The 22,116-nt window shown below is 37.4% G+C and overlaps 1 protein-coding gene across 1 annotated transcript in view; it reads right to left on the reverse strand.

Moving 5' to 3' along the window:
* The window catches only part of LOC124555720 (cytochrome P450 4C1-like), a 258,545-nt gene that overhangs the window by 48,777 nt on the left and 187,652 nt on the right, over positions 1 to 22,116 (reverse strand). Inside the window, exon 9 of the mRNA XM_047129727.1 lies at positions 20,433 to 20,511. Within this exon, the coding sequence (XP_046985683.1) occupies positions 20,433 to 20,511 (79 nt within the window). The remainder of the gene's footprint in view (positions 1 to 20,432; positions 20,512 to 22,116) is intronic.

Here is a 22,116-nt window from a genome sequence, read left to right on the forward strand (position 1 = left end):
GAAGCATTTACAGACAAGGTCAGAGATTTACAGGGTGGCCCATTGATAGTGACCGGGCCAAATATCTCATGAAATAAGCATCAAACAACAAAACTACAAAGAACGAAACTCATCTAGCTTGAAGGGGGAAACCAGATGGCACTATGGATGGCCCACTAGATGGCACTGCCATAGGTCAAATGGATATCAACTGTGATTTTTTAAATAGGAACCCCCATTTTTTATTACATATTCACTTAGTACATAAAGAAATATGAATGTTTTAGTTGGACCACTTTTTTCGCTTTGTGATGGATAGCACTGTAATAGTCACAAACGTATAAGTATATGGTATCACCTAACATTCTGCCAGTGCGGACGGTATTTGCTTCATGATACATTACCTGTTTTAAAATGGACCATTTACCAATTGTGGAAAAGGTCGATATTATGTTGATGTATGACTATCATGATCAAAATGCCCAATGGGCATGTGCTATGTAGGCTGCTCGGTATCCTGGAAATCATCCAAGTGTCCGGATCATTCACCGGATAGTTACGTTATTTAAGGAAACAGGAAGTGTTCAGCCACATGTGAAACACAACCACGACCGGCAACAAATGATGATGCTCAAGTAGGTGTTTTCCACACCTCTGTAGCAGACAAACTGTGCGAGAATTGGGAATCTCAAAAACGTCAGTGTTGAGAATGCTACATCAACATTGATTGCACCCGTACCATATTTCTATGCACCAGGAATTGCATGGTGATGACTTCGAACATCATGTACAGTTCTGCCACTGGGCACAAGAGAAATTACAGGACAATGACAGATTTTTTGCACGCATTCTATTTAGTGACGAACCACCATTCACCAACAGCGGTAACGTAAACTGGCATAATATGCACTATTGTGCAATGGAAAATCCATGGTGGCTGCAACAAGTGGAACATCAGCGACCTTGGTGGGTTAATGTATGGTGCAACATTATGGGAGGAAGGATAATTGGCCCCCATTTTATCAATGGCAATCTAAATGGTGCAATGTATGCTGATTTCTTACTTAATGTTCTACCGATGTTACTACAAGATGTTTCACTGCATGACAGAATGGCAATGTACTTCCAACATGATGGATGTCTGGCACATAGCATGCATGTGGTTGAAGTGGTATTGAATAGCATATTTCATGACAGATGGATTGGTCTTCGAAGCACCATATCATGGCCCGCATGTTCACCGGATCTGACGTCCCCGGATTTCTTTCTGTGAGGAAAGTTGAAGGATATTTGCGATTGTGATCCACCGACAACGCTTGACAACATGCGTCAGCACATTGTCAATGCATGTGCGAACGTTATGGAAGGCGAACTACTCGCTGTTGAGAGGAATGTCATTACATGTATTGCCAAATGCATTGAGGTTAATGGACATCATTTTGAGCATTTATTGCATTAATGTGGTATTTACAGGTAATCACACTGTAACAGCATGCGTTCTCAGAAATGATAAGTTCACAAAGATACATGTATCACATTGGAATAACTGAAATAAAATGTTCAAATGTACCTATGTTGTGTATTTTAACTTAAAAAAACCTACTTGTCACCAACTGTTTCTGTAAAATTGTGAACCATATGTTTGTGACTATTACAGTACCATCTATCACAAACCAAAAAAAGTTGTCCAACAACAACATTCATATTTCTTTATGTACTACACGAATATGTAATAAAAAATGGGGGTTCCTATTAAAAAAAAAAAAAACATAGTTGATATCCATTTGACCTATGGCAGAAAGCCATCTAGCAGGCCAACCATAGCCCCATCTGGTTTCCCCTTTCAAGCTAGACAAGTTTCATTCTATGTAGTTTTTTCATTTGATGCTTATTTCGTGAGATATTTGGCCTGTTCATGGTCAACGGATCACCCTGTATATTGCCCAGCCATATGAAATATTCTCCACCTTTAATGGACAACACTGGTGACATCTCAGTTGTATCTCAACAAATACTTGCAGAAGTATGATCCATCGGTAATATTGCTAAACATACTGCAGTATTCCCATCTATAGCAGCCACAATGCAGCAATATTTACAGCAATAATATTATAGCCACACATTGCCATAAAATATGTCCCATGTAAACACACTTTAAATTTCCTGCCCAAAGAGTAGACCACCATTAACAGTTTCACAGACAAACACTATCAGACATTGTCAATAGGTTTAGGAGTAAACCAAGAATGGCTACGGACTGTACGCTGCCACTGCTCCTCCTCTTGCAAATCAAACACTAACAATAAAACTTCCATGCATCACCATGTCTTGAAGGGATGATATTTAGGTCAAATTTTATTGTGTTACTACACACTAATGACTTTTCCTTTAGAGGTGTGGGGTGTGCTTTATCAGTGTGAGTCAAAGAGAGAGAGAAAGAGAGAAGTTTTACTCATTACCTTTTCCTTATGCCTGGACTGAATTTTGGATTTGTTTTGCAGAACTGAACTATGAGGTCATCAACAGTACCCCATGATGACAGTGACATACTTTAATCTGCTAGAGTATTATGAAAATATGCCCTACATCATGTTCATAATTTTTGTAACATAAAATAACTATCCCCCCCATGAACCATGGACCTTGCCGTTGGTGGGGAGGCTTGCGTGCCTCAGCGATACAGATAGCCGTACCGTAGGTGCAACCACAACGGAGGGATATCTGTTGAGAGGCCAGACAAACGTGAGGTTCCTGAAGAGGGGCAGCAGCCTTTTCAGTAGTTGCAAGGGCAACAGTCTGGATGATTGACTGATCTGGCCTTGTAACAATAACCAAAACGGCCTTGCTGTGCTGGTACTGCGAATGGCTGAAAGCAAGGGGAAACTACAGCCGTAATTTTTCCCGAGGGCATGCAGCTTTACTGTATGATTAAATGATGATGGCGTCCTCTTGGGTAAAATATTCCGGAGGTAAAATAGTCCCCCATTCGGATCTCCGGGCGGGGACTACTCAGGAGGATGTCGTTATCAGGAGAAAGAAAACTGGTGTTCTACGGATCGGAGCGTGGAATGTCAGATCCCTTAATCGGGCAGGTAGGTTGGAAAATTTAAAAAGGGAAATGGATAGGTTGAAGTTAGATATAGTGGGAATTAGTGAAGTACGGTGGCAGGAGGAACAAGACTTCTGGTCAGGTGACTACAGGGTTATAAACACAAAATCAAATAGGGGTAATGCAGGAGTAGGTTTAATAATGACTAGGAAAATAGGAATGCGGGTAAGCTACTACAAACAGCATAGTGAACGCATTACTGTGGCCAAGATAGATACGAAGCCCACACCTACTACAGTAGTACAAGTTTATATGCCAACTAGCTCTGCAGATGACGAAGAAATTGAAGAAATGTATGATGAAATAAAAGAAATTATTCAGATAGTGAAGGGAGACGAAAATTTAATAGTCATGGGTGACTGGAATTCGAGTGTAGGAAAAGGGAGAGAAGGAAACATAGTCGGTGAATATGGATTGGGGCTAAGAAATGAAAGAGGAAGCCGCCTGGTAGAATTTTGCACAGAGCACAACATAATCATAGCTAACACTTGGTTTAAGAATCATGAAAGAAGGTTGTATACGTGGAAGAACCCTGGAGATACTAAAAGGTATCAGATAGATTATATAATGGTAAGACAGAGATTTAGGAACCAGGTTTTAAATTGTAAGACATTTCCAGGGGCAGATGTGGACTCTGACCACAATCTATTGGTTATGAACTGTAGATTAAAACTGAAGAAACTGCAAAAAGGTGGGAATTTAAGGAGATGGGACCTGGATAAACTGAAAGAACCAGAGGTTGTACAGAGTTTCAGGGAGAGCATAAGGGAGCAATTGACAGGAATGGGGGAAAGAAATACAGTAGAAGAAGAATGGGTAGCTTTGAGGGATGAAGTAGTGAAGGCAGCAGAGGATCAAGTAGGTAAAAAGACGAGGGCTGGTAGAAATCCTTGGGTAACAGAAGAAATATTGAATTTAATTGATGAAAGGAGAAAATATAAAAATGCGGTAAATGAAGCAGGCAAAAAGAAATACAAACGTCTCAAAAATGAGATTGACAGGAAGTGCAAAATGGCTAAGCAGGGATGGCTAGAGGACAAATGTAAGGATGTAGAGGCTTATCTCACTAGGGGTAAGATAGATACTGCCTACACGAAAATTAAAGAGACTTTTGGAGATAAGAGGACAACTTGTATGAATAACAAGAGCTCAGATGGAAATCCAGTTCTAAGCAAAGAAGGGAAAGCAGAAAGGTCTATACAGAGGGTCTATACAAGGGCGATGTGCATGAGGACAATATTATGGAAATGGAAGAGGATGTAGATGAAGATGAAATGGGAGATACGATACTGCATGAAGAGTTTGACAGAGCACTGAAAGACCTGAGCCGAAACAAGGCCCCCGGAGTAGACAACATTCCATTGGAACTACTGACGGCCTTGGGAGAGCCAGTCCTGACAAAACTCTACCATCTGGTGAGCAGGATGTATGAAACAGGCGAAATACCCTCAGACTTCAAGAAGAATATAATAATTCCAATCCCAAAGAGAGCAGGTGTTGACAGATGTGAAAATTACCAAACTATCAGTTTAATAAGTCACAGCTGCAAAATACTAACATGAATTCTTTACAGATGAATGGAAAAACTAGTAGAAGCCAACCTTGGGGAAGATCAGTTTGGATTCCATAGACACACTGGAACACGTGAGGCAATACCGACGTTACGACTTATTTTAGAAGAAAGATTAAGGAAAGGTAGACTTAGAGAAAGCTTTTGACAATGTTGACTGGAATACTCTCTTTTAAATTCTAAAGGTGGCAGGGGTACAATACAGGGAGCAAAAGGCTATTTACAAGTTGTACAGAAACCAGATGGCAGTTATAAGAGTCGAGGGACATGAAAGGGAAGCAGTGGTTGGGAAGGAAGAGAAACAGGGTTGTAGCCTCTCCCCGATGTTGTTCAATCTGTATATTGAGCAAGCAGTAAAGGAAACAAAAGAAAAATTCGGAGTAGATATTAAAATCCACGGAGAAGAAATAAAAACTTTGAGGTTTGCCGATGACATTGTAATTCTGTCAGAGACAGCGAAGGACTTGGAAGAACAGTTGAATGGAATGGACAGTGTCTTGAAAGGAGGATATAAGATGAACATCAACAAAAGCAAAACGAGGATAATGGAATGTAGTCGAATTAAGTCGGGTGATGCTGAGGGAATTAGATAAGGAAATGAGACACTTAAAGTAGTAAAGGAGTTTTGCTATTTGGGAAGCAAAATAACTGATGATGGTCGAAGTAGAGAGGATATAAAATGTAGACTGGCAATGGCAAGGAAAGCTTTTCTGAAGAAGAGAAATTTGTTAACATCGAGTATAGATTTAAGTGTCAGGAAGTCATTTCTGAAAGTATTTGTATGGAGTGTAGCCATGTATGGAAGTGAAACATGGACGATAAATAGTTTGGACAGGAAGAGAATAGAAGCATTCGAAATGTGGTGCTACAGAAGAATGTTGATGATTAGATGGGTAGATCTCATAACTAATGAGGAAGTATTGAACAGGCTTGGGGAGAAGAGAAGTTTGTGGCACAACTTGACCAGAAGACGGGATCGGTTGGTAGGACATGTTCTGAGGCATCAAGGGATCACCAATTTAGTATTGGAGGGCAGCGTGGAGGGTAAAAATCGTAGAGGGAGACCAAGAGATGAATACACTAAGCAGATTCAGAAGGATGTAGATTGCAGTAGATACTGGGAGATGAAGAAGCTTGCACAGGATAGAGTAGCATGGAGAGCTGCATCAAACCAGTCTCAGGACTGAAGACCACAACAACAACAAAATAACTATGATTACCTGTGTGTGGGTTCTAAAAGTCCTACTCTAATCTTTTGGTAAACTTTACAAATATGATCAAAAAATTTAACATCTTGCAAATTTGGGGGGGGGGGGGGGGGGGGGCTGGTGTATCAACTGTTATTCATTATCACACTCCTAAAACCGCTGGAATTTTGATATTGCTATGTAATATGTGAAGATGTAAAAGGTAGCAACTGGTTAGTAATAATATTTACAAAATATATTTATTTTGCATTGTCTCTGATAATAACTAATGGTCTATCCCAGCATAATTCTGCCACAAGAAACTAATCCATATTCGTCTTTTCATGTGTTGAGCAAATATTCTTTTGATAAGTGGCATATCTAGATCTACAGCTATACTCTGGAAACCACTGTGAAGGGCATGGCAGAGAGTACGTTCCATTGTATCAGTTATTAAGGTTTCTCCCCATTCCATTCACATATGGAGCACAGGAAGAATGCTGCAAAATGATTCCATTTCTAAATCTCTGACAGAAAACAAAAGGATGTCATAAGGAAAGAGCCATGAATTAAGCTATCAGGCATCATGTTACTGGGAACTAATTATATTTGGTGTCCCACAAGATACTGTCTTAGAGCCCTTGCTTTTTCTTGTGTGTGTCAATGACCTTTCATCAGTAATATTACTAGATGCCGAGTTTGTTTTGTTTGCAGATGATACAAACATTGCAATAAATAGCAAATGAACTGTAGTCTTATAAAGATTGGTTAATGAAATTTTCATGGACATTAACAAATGGGTGCTATCCAATTCTTTTTCACTAAACTTTGAGAAAATACACTACATGCAATTCAGAACTTGTAAGAGGTTTCCCACTCGTATATGGCCAAAATATGATGACAAACAGATAGAAAAAATGGACAGTGTTAAATTCTTGGGATTACAGCTTGATAAATTTAACTGGGATGAGGACACCACAGAACTGCTGAAGCACTCAAACAAATCTCTCTTGGCAATGTGAATTTAGTCACCGACAGGGGATAAAAAAATGAAAAAGTTGACATACTATGCTTACTTCCATTCCATAATGTCATATGGGATTATTTTTTGAGGTAACTCATCAAGCTAAGTTAAAGTTTTCTGGGTAAAAAAAAGTGTAATAAGAATTATTTGTGGTGTGAACTCAAGAACATCCTGTTGAAGCCTGTTTAGGGAACTACAAATATTAACCAAGCCTTTCCAATACATTTACTCATCAAAGAAATTCATCAATAAGAATATATCTTGTTTTCAAACCAACAGCTCAGTTCATGGAATCAGTACTAGAAATAAGAATAATCTTTACAAAAATTTGAAGTCACTTGCTTTGGTCCAAAAAGGTGTCTATCCAAGAACACACATTTTAAATAGTTTACCAGCAGCTAAAAAAATTTTAACTGCAAATAAAGTTCAGTGTAAGAGGAGCCCTAAGAATTTATTGGTGGCTAGCTCCATCTACTCCAATGATGAATTTCTTTGTAGAAACAACTGGTGTGTGTGTGTGTGTGTGTGTGTGTGTGTGTGTGTGTGTGTGTGTGTGTGTGTGTGTGTTTACCAATAATACAAAAAAGGGAATTTTATTATGATCTGACTCCTACACAAATTCATTGCAGTAATGCAATCACTGTAAATACGTGTTGTAAATTGAGTGAAATGATTCTTCTATTCAGTGTTTATTAACTCATAAATGAAAATATGGTTAAAAATTTTTGACTCATTCCACATCCATGACAATCAATCCACTATGGATCAGTGGAAGGTACATTAGCATACTCATATTTGTTTTTCATTGTAAATATTTAGTATGTATTCTCATTCTTCTGACATGTTCCACACCCTGGAAGTTCTCCTCAGTATGGACCAATTGAAATGAAAAGTGCATCGAATCTAATTTACTCAGTCATTATGTGACCATCTTCAGTGCAAATATTAAAGTCTTGAAGACTCACGTAATAAAAGCACATATTGTAATTTCAATATGGCATCAGCACAGAACAACACAACAACTAACTAAAAATTTTTGAGTTGAGAATTTGTTACATGAGTCTCCAAAATTTGCACTGAAATTGATTTGCTGTAATAAAAGATTTAAAACATGTTACAACTGAGGCTGCCATTTTTATAGTTTGCACTACTAATACTGCAGTCATTGGGCACATGGTTCCCAATGGAATCCAGTCTTTACATTTTTTCACTTTCTGAAGTACACAATTTCACATTTTGGGACATTTAAAACAAGTTGCCAATATGTGAACCACTTTTAATTCTTATTAAAAACTGACTGAATATTTATGTAGCTTCTTTCAGACAGTACTTCATTACAGATAACTGCATCATCTACAAAAGTCTGAGGATACTATTAATATTGTTCACTTCCCTGACTCCTGGCACCAACGCCTCCATGGAGCTGCGAGGCGATTCAATGTGGGGTTGGCGATGGCTCTCAGGGCAGCCAATTTTGCTCATGTTTCTCTGGTGCCCATATGGACTATCAACAGATGGGGTTTCACTAGGCATGGCCTTCACCTAAACAGGACTGGGAAGGGAAGATTGGTATAGCTGATTCATGAAAGTATAGGGGGTAGATCTTGGGCCACACATGGTCAAATACCTGTTGTTATGTGTAGGAAAAGTAAGTCTTTTTTAGGGTAAATCTAGACAATAGGTTCCCCTGCCTAAGGAGTATCTCCAGCAGTTTAAAAAATACTGAAACAATCACTCACAAGACAGATTTTAACACTTCAAATATCACACAGACCAGATGTTGCAAAGAAAAGCAAACCACTGGAAAGAGTAACATGGGGCATTTCACAGACTTAACAATCCTCCATCAAAACATGCAATCAATAAAAAATAGTATACAACTATTAGAAATTGAGCTCCAATCTTTGAACTGCACAGTAGTTTGTGTTACTGAGCACTGGTGTAGAGACACAGAAATCCAAGTAGTATTATCATTGTATGAAAGGGCAAACTCTTACTGCAAACTACTTCAAGGGGTGGAGGATCATCCATTTGTATTGGAAAAGGAACACAGTTCAAATGAAGACATGACACCAGTACAATAAGTGAAGACAAACACTTTGAAATATCAGCTATTGAATTAACAGGGCTTGATATCACCAAGAAACTAATCATTTGGTCTGTTTATAGATTTTCCAGTGGTAGTGTGGACACTTTTTTCAGTAAATTAACAGAAGTTCTACATAAAGTCACAAATACAAAGGTCAACATAATTCTGTGCGGGGACCTTAAAATCAACACTAATATCATAAATGAATCTAGCAGCACCCTCACAAACATCCTTCAAAGTTTTGGCATGTCCCCATTGGTCAATAGTGCAGCAAGGGTTACTACAGTGACTGCACGAGTAATTGACCATGTGGCCACAAATATGGACATGGAAAAACGTGATGTAGCTGTAAAAGATCCCGAACTATCAGACCATCTCTGTCAAATAACAACAGTGAAAATGGACATCGAATCATTCCCTAAACTACAAGCCTACAAATGACATCTATCAGGAGTCAAAATTAAAGATTTTTCAAAAGAACTAGCAAAACAAAGCCGGGATGAAGTGTATAAGGAAACCAATGTGAATATTAAATTCTCTGAATTCTCCACATTGTTAAAACTGAACTTTGAAAAGGCATTTCCAAAAGTATGCATGCCTGTATCAACATCTCACAAAAACAGATGAATAACTGCAGGTATTAAGAAGTCCTCCCAAACACTTAAATACCTCAGTTCCATGAAAAAGAGCTGCAATGATCCAGATTCTTAAATTTCTATTATAGATACAAAAAGATCTAAAGGAAACTGCTGATTTCTGCAAAAAAGTCATTTAATGACAAAATAATATATAATGCAGAAAATAAAAGTAAAGCAGTCTGGGATATTGTAAAAAAGGAAATGGGCAAACAAACACAGAATAACATACTGCCAATGGAGGGGGATAAGGTAATAAATGATAAATAACACTTATCAAACTATGTAAATGAGCACTTTTCAAGTATTTCAGAGAAGTTACAGCAAAAATCCCCAAAACAAATATAGCACTTGTAAATAATGTTGCACTAAATACAATGATGTTACCTCCAACCACTGAGAATGAAGTCAATAAAACTGTTCAAAAACTAAAAAGTCAGTAGGCTTAGGTGAAGTACCAATGTGTGTACTGAAACAATGCATAAAGATTATACAAGGCCCCTTAACAAATATAATAAATTAATCCTTCACATCAGGGAGGTTTCCAGGGCAGTTAAAATAGGCAAGAGTTGTACCTTTGCATAAGAAAGGTAGCGCAGAAGACGTAGAAAATTACCAGCCCATTTCCCTGCTGTCACCATTCTCAAAAATAATAGAAGCAGTTATGAAAGAAAGATTAATGAGTTACCTGAATAAATACAATCTTTTAAGTGAATCACAGTTTGTTTTCCAAAGTGGCAAAAATATGGAGTCAGCCACAGTAGAATTCACAAAAATTGTACTTGATGCTCTTGACAAAGATAATTGTGCCACAGGCATATTTTTGGATCTTTCTAAGGCCTTTAATACAGTCAACCACAACAATCTATTAAATAATTTAGAAGCATTAGGAATAAGAGGGGTAGCTAATAACTGGTTTCAATCATACCTAGCAGATAGGTTATAAAGAGGAGAGAACACGTATTTCAAATAGATCTCAACATTTAGTAAAACACTTATCAGAACCAAAATGCATTAATATATGGGTTTCAGATGGTAGCATATTAGGACCAATACTATTCCTGACATACACCAATGACTTTCCCAGTAGTGTTACTCATGGTGAAAAAATTCTCTTCACTTATAACAGCAATATTATAGTCACTAGAGAACTCCTTGCTGAGAAAGAAAATGAAATTCTCAAGGAAGTTTGTGATTGGTCAATCAACAATCAAATGACATTGAACATAAAGAAAACTAATGCCACGAATTTCAGTTTGAAGAGGGAACATGATAATGTTAAATTAAATGTAGATGGCGCCTCTATTGACTGTGTAGCAAATGCAAAATTTTTAGGAATGAATACTGATTCTCAGTAGAAATAGTGTGAGCACACAAAGGGACTTGCGAACAGAATGTCATCATCATTTTATGCCTTTAGAATCCTATCATCAGTGTGTAAAACACAGTGTCTTTGTTACATACTATTCATATATACACTCAGTTCTTAGCTATGACATTCTGTTTTGGGGAACAAATGCACAAAATATGAACACAATTTTCAAACTGCAGAAATGAGCCATAAGAATAATAACCCAAAAAAATAGCAGTTGAGCTCACTGTAAAGATCTGTTCAAAATACTGGGGATTTTAACTGCTCCGTGTGAATACATTTACCAATTAGTTGTACACATCCTAAATAACATTCGTACAATAAAGCTGTACAATAAATCACCAAAGGAGGTTAAAGAAAGTGCAAAAATACACTTATTTAAAAAGCCATCTAAACAGTACCTGTTACGCAATACATTTTATACCTTGAACGATTACTTAGCTAAAAAAGAGTAGGGGATTGGTAAAAAAAACGTTATGCAAATAAATAATGATTATAAAACATCCAACATTCCACATAACACCTGCACACTATGTTATTTTTCTTCTTTTTTCCTTTTCTAGAAAAGCTTGACATCTCACTCATTATAAAGGGATGCTGACTCAGTTTTTCAGGATAGTAAATAGGAGGTTGTGATACAGAAAATGGCCCAGATATTACCAGAGTGTGTGTGTGTGTGTGTGTGTGTGTGTGTGTGTGTGACGTGTTATGAAACAATGTGTGTATAGTATGTGCAGTGACTGATAGTGAGATATGAGTGAGCAGTGTGGCATTAAATTATTTAATACGTTATTTGTAAAAAAAAAGTATTGTATACCAGGAACAAATCTAATAATTGTCTCTAACTAGAAGTCTATAAATGTATGTGTGTACGAATTACCTTATTTTAAATTGGTCTAAACTTGTAAATGTTTTGACATGGCCTATATCCTTGTAAAAAGAGATCTACGGATGAATAAATCTACTACTACTACTACTACTACTACTACTGTGTCTATAACACTGTGCTTTGTTTTACACTATTGTGGTGTCATAAGCACAGTATACACCACCACGCAGCACCACAGGCACCAATAGATTGACAACCCACTCCAGAGACAGCGTATAGCCCAATAATTGCCACACCAGGAAGCTGCAGCGGTGGCGTCACCAGATATCTGATATGCACCAGCACCACAGCACAACAGTCAGTTACAAGTCAGCTGAGCTGCCAAGAAGACCGCCTTCTCCTTGTGTACTTCATGCCACATCATCTGCCTCCAGTGAGTCCACACAAGCCCATCTTCAGTGAACATTTTAGTGGAAAAGAACTGTTTACTACCCAGTCTTAGTTTCTGGAATAGTACTTGACCTTCAGTATCTGTTGCCTGAGCCAATTTGTACAAAGTTGAGCATTTGTCATAGATGTATGTGTTCTTGTCATTAATTATTATCAGTTTTTCAGTGTTCTCCTTGTTCTTCTCTCATAGTGTTTTCCCACAGTGCACTAAAAATAGTTAAGAGTGGCGATGAGTAAAATCTCCTTCTGTGGTTGTATCAAAAGTATGATACGACACCTATTATCAGTAGTTTGTCCTTTAAGAAGTTTCTTTAGAGTTACTGTATACCATGGAGGGTACCTCCCACTATTAACTGTTCTACATGGTACATATCCATCCAGTGCATGGACAACTATTCTTTCAAACTGATCCACAGTTTCTCTACATGCTCCTGCCCTGTGCTGAAAGTTTCAAGCTCCTCATTCATATATGGCTCTACTGATTTTTTTTTATCTAGTTTACCGAACATATATATCCTTCTACTTGTTTTAGTTGTTCTTTGTACTTTGGTAATCATTGTTGCCACGACTGCCCAGTAGCCACTGATACCAGTTTTGATATGGACATCCTGAACGAGCGCATGTCTACTTGTTGCCATCGAATCTAACATATTTTCATCATGAGTGGTATTCTGAACCATTTTTTCTGGGCAGCTTTCAGAGAAGGCATTTAGTATTGTTTTCAGGATGTCTGTTAACACCCACCACTAACAAAATTGTAATTTTCCCAAGTGAGTATCAGATGATTAAAGTCTTCACGACTGGTTACAATATGATTGGGGAAATAATGTACAAGTGAACTGATGTTTTATTTGAAGTTTGTGGTTACATCAGCAGGTGAGTCTCCTGCATGACAGAAGGATTCAGTTATAATTTTATGCACACACTTGACACTGAGTCTTGCCCAAACAATCTTGCATGCTGTTTCAGTTTCTATCTTGGTGGCTTTGAGTTTATTGTTTACTGCAACAAATGCACCACTTTCATTTCCCATTAACCTGCCCTTTAATTATACACTTAAATTTTCCCTGAAAATCTCACTGCTATGAATTTCAGGTTTCAATGAGCTTTTTGTGCCTATTATTATATGAGCTTCCCTGCTTTTCAGGAGCACTTCAAACTCTGACACTTTGCTGTGAATGCTTCAACAGTTAATTACTTGAATACTTTGGTTGAAGATAGCCTACAATTAGGTCATGCACTGTATAGGATTTATGTCTGTGCCCCTAAAACCCGTAATTTATCTGGTATTAGATTTTGTTATAGAAATCATTTAATATTAGTGGTGATGATAACATAAATGCAAATTTGTATAATTTTAGGGTGAATGTACCGAGCATTAAATATGAACATCCCCAAACTGCACTGAACTGCAATATCAAACTCATTCTCATGCTGGTCTGTGCTTTCATAACTGATGGTCATTATGATAATATACAGAGTACAACTTTGTATAATATGGGCATAAATTTTCAGTTATACTGGAATACTGTTTCAGAATGACCCTACTCACTGAATATAAAAACATGTAGGTAATATTTGGAACAGAAACTTGACTGAAGCCAGAAAGATATAGCAGTGAAATATTAAATTCTGAATCAAACGCATACCAGTGGGATAAGCTGGACACCAATGACAGTGGTGAATTTATTGTCATAAAAAGCTTTGTAATATGTCATGAGATATAGAAAACGTCAAAATTGGAAATAATCTAGTTGAAGTTGAGCATCAAAGGTAAGCCTAAAGCAATAATTGAGTATTTCTATCATCCAATCACATCATATGTCAAACAGTTCGAATACTTAAAGGAAATCTGGGAAATTATCTCGTATAAATTCGCTGAGACCATTCCATAGTAATAGGGGGAGAGGTATGTGCTTATAATAAGAGGAAGTGAGAAATCATCTTGCCCAAGTGTATTAAATATATTTTACTATGCTCATCTTGAGCAGCTGATTAGACAATCCACCCACAAGAGAGAATTGTTTGATTTGCTGGCAAGAATCAGGCCTAAATTTTATGATTTAGTGCTTGTAGAGGTAAAATGCTATTATAATTGGGTTAATCTCTGGTGTTGCAAAAAAGGTGAGAAAGGTAGAAAGGACTTTACAATTAACAACTACAACAATAAAATGATTAGAAACTACCTAATATGTCAACATACAGTTCATGAGGGGCATACATAGAGGAAGTGTGGAACACATTAAGATGTATTAGACTAGGTAGGTCTTAGGAAGATGATGTGGCATGGGTAGGACTCTCCTTTGTTCAATAGCAGTATCAGGAAGTAAATATGAAAGCAGAGACAGCTGCATGGCAGATTCAATGAAATTAAGTTTTTACTGATAAACAAAAGCCAAATTAACAAGGGTAAGGACACTTAAGTGAGAAGGATTCACTTAATACAAAAGCACAGTATTATATGTTGAACTCTCAAAAACTGCTCAAAACTTCTGGTCTTATAGTAAATCAGTTAATGAAGCAAAACTACCTCAATAGATGATAGTTGATTATGATGCTACCCAGCTGGAAGATGATGAAGTTTAGGCAGAAATACTACTTCTTCTTTTCAAAATTGCTTCACTAAAGATCTATATACATAAGATATAGAAATAAGGGAGCGTGATACTGAAAAACTTCTCATGTCACTTAATCCTACAGGATGTCATTGGATTCTGTATTGCATATGTAAAAGTACTGGTTTGTCTTCTATCAATAGTTTATTGCAGGTCACTATTATTTACTTATATCATTATGAATTCAATGATTCCCTACTGTGAAAATTTACAAGGCTGTGGAATGATGAGAACAACTCAACCTGCCGAGCAACATAAATAAGGAATGTGTTAGTCCAAAATATAAGGACAGTTGCAGGACAGATCACAGAACTGTAGATAAATCTCACAGACATCAGTATTTTGCAGGACTATGCAAGATATTTTGTGTTTGCATATGATGACTTGTTTGGAGACCAAACTACTACTCCAAAAGAATTATTTTTGTGAGCATTAATTCTATTTAACCCAACTTTTTCTGTTCATTAGTCCCAACCAGCAAGCAGTAGGCTAAGGATTTCAAGCTGAAATTGCACTTCTTCACTACTGTCTGATGGCCTTGGACTCTCACCAATTTGAATCAACAGAAGAGACAGAGAGGATTAAAACAAAATCTGCACACATTGTCACAGGTCCATTTAGTTAATATGAAAGTCGCATAAAAATGCTCAATAAATTGCATTGGGGTTCATCATAAGAAACATGTTTTCCTTTATAGAACACCTAATCATTACAGACTTATACAAAGGAAACAACAGTATTTCTTATTCACTAGTATATATCATCCTTCAGTAAGGAGTTGGGCATAATGTGTAAATGAGTGTATGTAAACAATCATTTTGTCAGATAATGAAGGTAGCATGAGCATAGTTTCAGATAGAAGAGAGGAAGGGAGGAAGGAATACAAGAGTTTAATGTTCTGAGGGGTCATTAGAGATAAAGCACATGCTTGGATTATGAAAGGATGGGGAAGGAAACTGGCCATGTCATTTTCAAAGGTACTGTCCTGACAGTTGCTGAATCAATTTAGGGAAATCAAAGAAAACCTAAATCAGGATAAGTGAATGAGAATTTGAACTATCATCTACATCTGCATACATATTCCACAAGTCACCGTATTGTGTGTGGGGAAGTGTACCTTCTACCACAACTAAACATGTCCTTCCCTGTTCCACTCACAAGTAGATTGCGGGAAAAGAAACTGTCCATATGCCTCTCTACAAGCGTTAATTTCTCTTATGTTATGCTCATGGTCTTTATGTAAAATGTATATTGGTGCCAGCAGATTGTTCGACATTCAGCTTCAAATATTGTTTCTGTAAAGTTTCTCAACAGTGTTCCTCAAAAAAAGCGTAACCTTCCCTCCAGGGAACCTACTTGTAACAAATCTAACAGCCCACCTCTGAATTGCTTCATTGTCTTCCTACAATCTGACCTGGTGGAGATCTCAAACATTCAACCAGTACTCAATGTGTTGCACTAGTGCTTGCCTGGGGTCCCATTTACAGATGAACCACAGTTTCCTAAAATTCTCCCAATAAACTGAAGCCAGCAATTCACTTTCCCTGTTTCAATCCTTACATTTTTGTTCCATTCTCTGTCACTTTGCAACATATTTAATCAATGTGACTGCATCAAGCAGTGCACAACTAATGCTGTATTTGAACATTATGGGTTTGTTTCTCCTACTCACCTGCATTAACGTACGTTTTTTTACATTTAGACCTAGCCACCATTCATTACACCAACTAGAAAATTTGTCTAAGTCATCTTGTGTACTGCTACAGTCACTGCACTGAATGACAACATCTTCCAGTACACCACAGCATCATCAGCAAACAGCTGCAGATTGCTGCTCATCCTGAGAGAGAGAGAGAGAGAGAGAGAGAGAGAGAGAGAGAGAGAGAGAGAGAGAGAGAGCAACTGTTCCTTAGGCTTATACCTTTGTTAATATCTGCAATGGACACAGTGTCAAATGCTTTACAGAAATCTAGAAATTTGACTTCTTCCTATTGCCCTGCATCTAAGGTTCATAGGATATCATGTGAGGAAAGGGCAGGCTGAGTTTTGTATGAGTGGTGCTTTCCAAAACCATGGTTATTTGTGGATTGAAGCTCTCCTGTCCCACGAAAATTTATTATATTCAACCTGAGAATACATCCAAGAACTCCATAGCAAACCCATGTTAAGAATATTTATCTGTAATTTAGTGTGTCCACTCTTTTACCCTTCTTATATATAGGACTTACACATGCTTTTTCCTGTTCCTTGGGTCTTAGTACTGGGCAGCAGATTTGTGATAAATGAAAGCTAAGTAAAGGGTGAGTGCTGCAGAGCACTCTTTGTAAAACAGAATTGCGACGCCATCTGGATCTAGCAACTTAATAGTTTCAACTCTTTCAGTTTTTTTCTAAGCCAGGCATGTCTATTACTGTGTCCTCTTTATGGGAGTCTGTATGATATTTAAATGATGGTATGTTTGTATGATTCTCTTGTGTGAGCTGTTTCTTAAACACGAACTTTGAAACTTCAGCTTTCCTCTTTCTATCTTCTTCTGCCACACCAGACTAGTCAGTGAAGCCTTTGACCTACTAAGCAATTTAACATAGAACCATAACTTTCTAGGGTTCTTGGTAAGATCTTTTGCTAAAGTCTGATGGTGGTAGTAGTTGTATGCTTTGTACACTGATCTTTTTACAGAAGCATGAAACTCTACTATTTTTTTCCTGGCATCATCTGCATGTTCTCTTTTGAATTGAGAGTGCAACATTCTTTGCTTCCTCAGCATTTTCTGAATTTTATTGTTAAACCACAGTTGTTAGTCTTTTCCATCCTTAATCCATTTACTCAGCACATACTTTTCCAGAGCACAATTTATAATCAATTTAAAATTTGCCCTTAATAATCTCTGCATCCATAATACTGTAACTTAATGATGTCTAATTATTGTCTAAGTGGGATGCTAACAACTGATTATCTTCTCTTTCCAGCATAATTACTGTCCTAGCCTCACTGATTTATTTACTTACTTGGGTAACCATTTTTCTGTGATGACATCATGTTCACTAATCCCTGTGCCCATACTGACACCATTGATAAGGTTAGGTCTGTCTGTAGCTACAAGGTCTAAAATATTTCCATTCCACGTGGGCTGTTAAACTAGCTGCTGAAGACAGTTTTTAAGTTTTTAGAAAATTCCATCCTAAAGTACTTTGTAAGACTGTCTGTCTGTACAATCTGCAGGGAATCCATAGTTATTCCAGTCTACACATGGTAAGTTAAAATCATCTCTCACTAATATTGCATGATCTAGGTATTTTTGTGCTACTGACTGGACTTTCTTTGAATTACTCTAAAGCTGACAGAGTGGAATTAGATAGCTGGTACAAGCATCCAGTTAACTTTATTTCACCTAGACCTGTTGTATGCACTCAGATAATTTCGTTGTCACACTCAAATTTGACCTCAGTAAAGACAATATTATTGTCAATTGCAATGAACACCTGCCTCCTCCTGTGGTGTCTAATCTGCTTTTCTGAAATACATCCAATGACTCGCTAAGTATTTCAGAGTTTTCTACTTCGCACTTCAGCCAGCCCTCAGTCCCAAGATTAATTTGAGCATGAGTAATTTAACCAGCTTTGACTCCATTAGGAATTGATGTGCACAGCAACCAATGACTATAAGGAAGGAGAGGCTCACAGAATTCAGTCACTATTCCATTAGCTTTCATTATTCTTGCAAACTAAGATTCTGGCTATAAATAGCCATCTTCAGGAAATTTTCATTATACTTCAACAGACTTGCAGCAGTTCATGTCACCATATGTTCTTACAGGTGTACAGGCAGAAGTGTCCTTCTGCCACACATATGGCCTGAGTATGGTATCATAACCCAAGCAATGGTAATGTATCACCACCCACCATTCACCCTGTGGTGAGGGCAGATCTGCTGCATTGGATACAATGGAAGGGGACTTGTTAGTGAAACAAGTGACACCCGAAATGTTCCATGCAGTGCCGCAGATTCTCCACCATCACTACACTCTAAGGCAGCAGCCTGAAGATAGCTGACCACAGCTGAAAGTGCCTTCAACTGTCCACAAACTGTGGCCAGCTCCTTTTGCATCTGCAAGCCAACACACATACATCCTATCCATCCGAGCATGAGTAACTTAAAAAGTAATCTATGAAACCACCCAGAGATACCTAATTATGCAACTCAGTACTCTCCTGATGTGTCACCAATGGAGACTGATGCCTTAATGAGCTGTGCAACTGGCTGTTCAGAAAAAATGACAACTATTCTACTGATTATCTGATCTACTCTTTGCAGTTACACCTCTCAAATAGAAAAACATACATGGACTGTAAGAAGTGTGATAGTAAGAAAACACAGAAAAAGCCCAATACTTTATATGCTGCACAGCACATGTGTAACAAGTAGCACTCCAGAATGTGCAAACTACTGCCACAGGTTTAGAAGCTCATCTGAAATTATGCATCTAAAATAATCTAGCTGAAGTATGACTATTTAAATATTTTACTCCAGAAATATGGACATTAGGTGTTAGCCTAATTCTATAATTTCCCAGGAAAACTGAATATAACAGTTAACTGTGATATGAATGCTTGCTCTAAATTTCTCACCTATGTTACAGATTTGAGTATTTGTTATATGTCAACAGCTTTGCCACAGTGGTAACATCAGTTCTCATCAGATCACTGAAGTTAAGCACTGTTCAGTTTGGATGGGTGACTATCTGGGTCTGCCAAGCTCTGTTGGCAAGTGGGGTGCACACAGCCCCTGTGAGGCCAATTGAGGAGCTACATGATTAAAAAGTAGCAGCTCCAGTCATGAAAACTGACAACAGCCAGGAGAGCAGTGGGCTGACCGCATGTCCCCTGCATATCCATGTCAAGTGACACCTAGGGCTGAAGATGACATGGCCATCAATCACTACTGTAGAGCCTCCCACGTCTGTTTGACTGGAGTTAGTTTATTTGATTATTTGTTATAAATTTGTTTTGTATTTAGAAACTAAAATACATTATAGGAAACTAATAATGTTCTAATAAAAATATTTTCTTAAACTAGTACAGTAAAGATGTGCTAATTATTACCAAACATAATGTCTTCACTTGAGATGGGGGGAAATGTTTGCAACGACGATGTGGGTGTACAGAGACAGTAATCAGTGATTCAAACTTGCTATTTGAAATTGCTTGATAGAAGGGTAGTGAATTTTAACTCTTTAAGGCTTGAAAGATTAAATGATACTGTGCCACTAATTCAGAGCATTATTCAGTATATCAATATGTTCTGTAGCCGTAGCAACCTGTCCTATTCAGAAAAAGAAACATACAGTTCATTAGGTAAATTCAACACATTATGGCTGATTTATTGTTTCATATAAACACATCAAATTTTGTCAAGCATTATGGTTAGTCTCACTATACTCATAAAATCATAACCTATTCAAGATATAACACAAGTAATGTTATGGTATGTACCTTAGACACTTTAGAGACTTCATGACATATTCATGATTTTAAAACAAACTTGAAAACTTGAGAAGAATCAAAGATACTCACCAACATCATTATCATTATTATTTGGATTTCCACTCTTCCCCTGTTCAGTAGACATCTGTAATTTTTTATTTTGTATTATCTGCAAAATTAAACATATCCCATTAATTGAAAAAAGACCCTAATATTAAGTTGTGCAAAAGCATAATTACTTCAGATAACAATAATAACTAATAACTAAGATTTTCTGCAGTAATAGACCTACATTTATTACGAAAGTAAAGATACATTATTACTCTCAGTACGTGAAACCAAAGCAAATGAATTATACCTGTTAGCTCTGAAATTAGTGAATTTTTTAGTGAAGTCATTCCACTTTAGCCTGTTACAATATTACTCAATGCAATAAGTAATATTTCAACAGCTTAAAGCTGAATGACTTCATTCAAAGATTTCACAATGACTGTGGACCTAGTCTTCATCAAGATTCTGAAACTAATTTCTGTAACACTGGTCAACATTAATGTTATTTCAAATGCTGTTCAATATACACTCTGGTACAAAGTTATTTACACTGCAGTACTTCTCACAGTGAAGTCAATCAGACAACTGAACATGAAACTATTATACCAGAGACAAAAAGTGAGACTGAAATAATAACTTCATGCTATAGACATGTACAGGGTGGTCAGAAATAGTCTGAAAAACTTGTAAAGATATTGCACGGTAGGGTGTAGTGAAAAATAATTGATAAGAAAAAATTCCATAGACTGCACCATTTCTGAGTTAATTAGCAGTGAAAATAGTCTACAGGCCTTTGCATGTGCAAATTAAAGTGGCCCACCAGACACAATTAGTGTCAGTTGATCTCATAGCATGGATGATACCACATGAGGCTGCTCAGCCTTTGGTTCAGGTTCGATCTTTACTGCCATCCCATATCCAATTTTTGTATCACTCTCTTGTTTGGTTTTAGGAAACTAAACAAAGATCACATTTGGTGACAGCGTCTCTGGTGGGCTGATTACCTAACTTCAATCCTAGTTTATTCATCCAGTATTTGAGAATGAGAACACCTAGCGACTTGCAACAAATCTTACACAGAATTTCAAATATTTATAATTTTTTTCTTGCTGCCACCCCCCTTACATACTGATGAAAGAAAAAATATTTATTGCCCACAATTTCTCCACTGTTCATGCAGTCAAACTTCCGCATGGGGAATGGTATGGTAATTTATTACTTCTTTACTACTACCTGTGTTCATGAGACATTTTACAGACAGTATACACATGTAAGTGCAAAATTATATTATTGTATGGCATATAGTTCAGGAGATGTGATGTCTTAAACAATGATGTGTGTGAAAAACTTCTGCATCACGCATGACATTTGAAGGTATTACTTCTTTGCTATTACCTCCATTTGCAAGACATTTTGCAGACAGTATCCACATATGCCACAGAATGTATCTACAAAATTAATCATTGTACAACACATAGTTCAGAAGATATGATGTCAAAAACATTAAGCATGGTGCCAGACACTGCGTGGTATGAAAGAAAATTCATGGCGATAAATAAGTATCTGGGGGATGCCAAGTTTCACTGCTACCTGCCAGGATAGCTGAGAGTGCTAACGTGCTGCTTCCTGGACTCGGGTAGGCGCACCGGCCCTGGATCGAATCTGCCCGGCGGATTAACAATGAGGGCCGGTGTGCCGGCCAGCCTGGATGTGGTTTTTAGGC

This window comes from Schistocerca americana, chromosome X, assembly GCF_021461395.2.
Source record: "Schistocerca americana isolate TAMUIC-IGC-003095 chromosome X, iqSchAmer2.1, whole genome shotgun sequence".
NCBI lineage: Eukaryota > Metazoa > Arthropoda > Insecta > Orthoptera > Acrididae > Schistocerca > Schistocerca americana.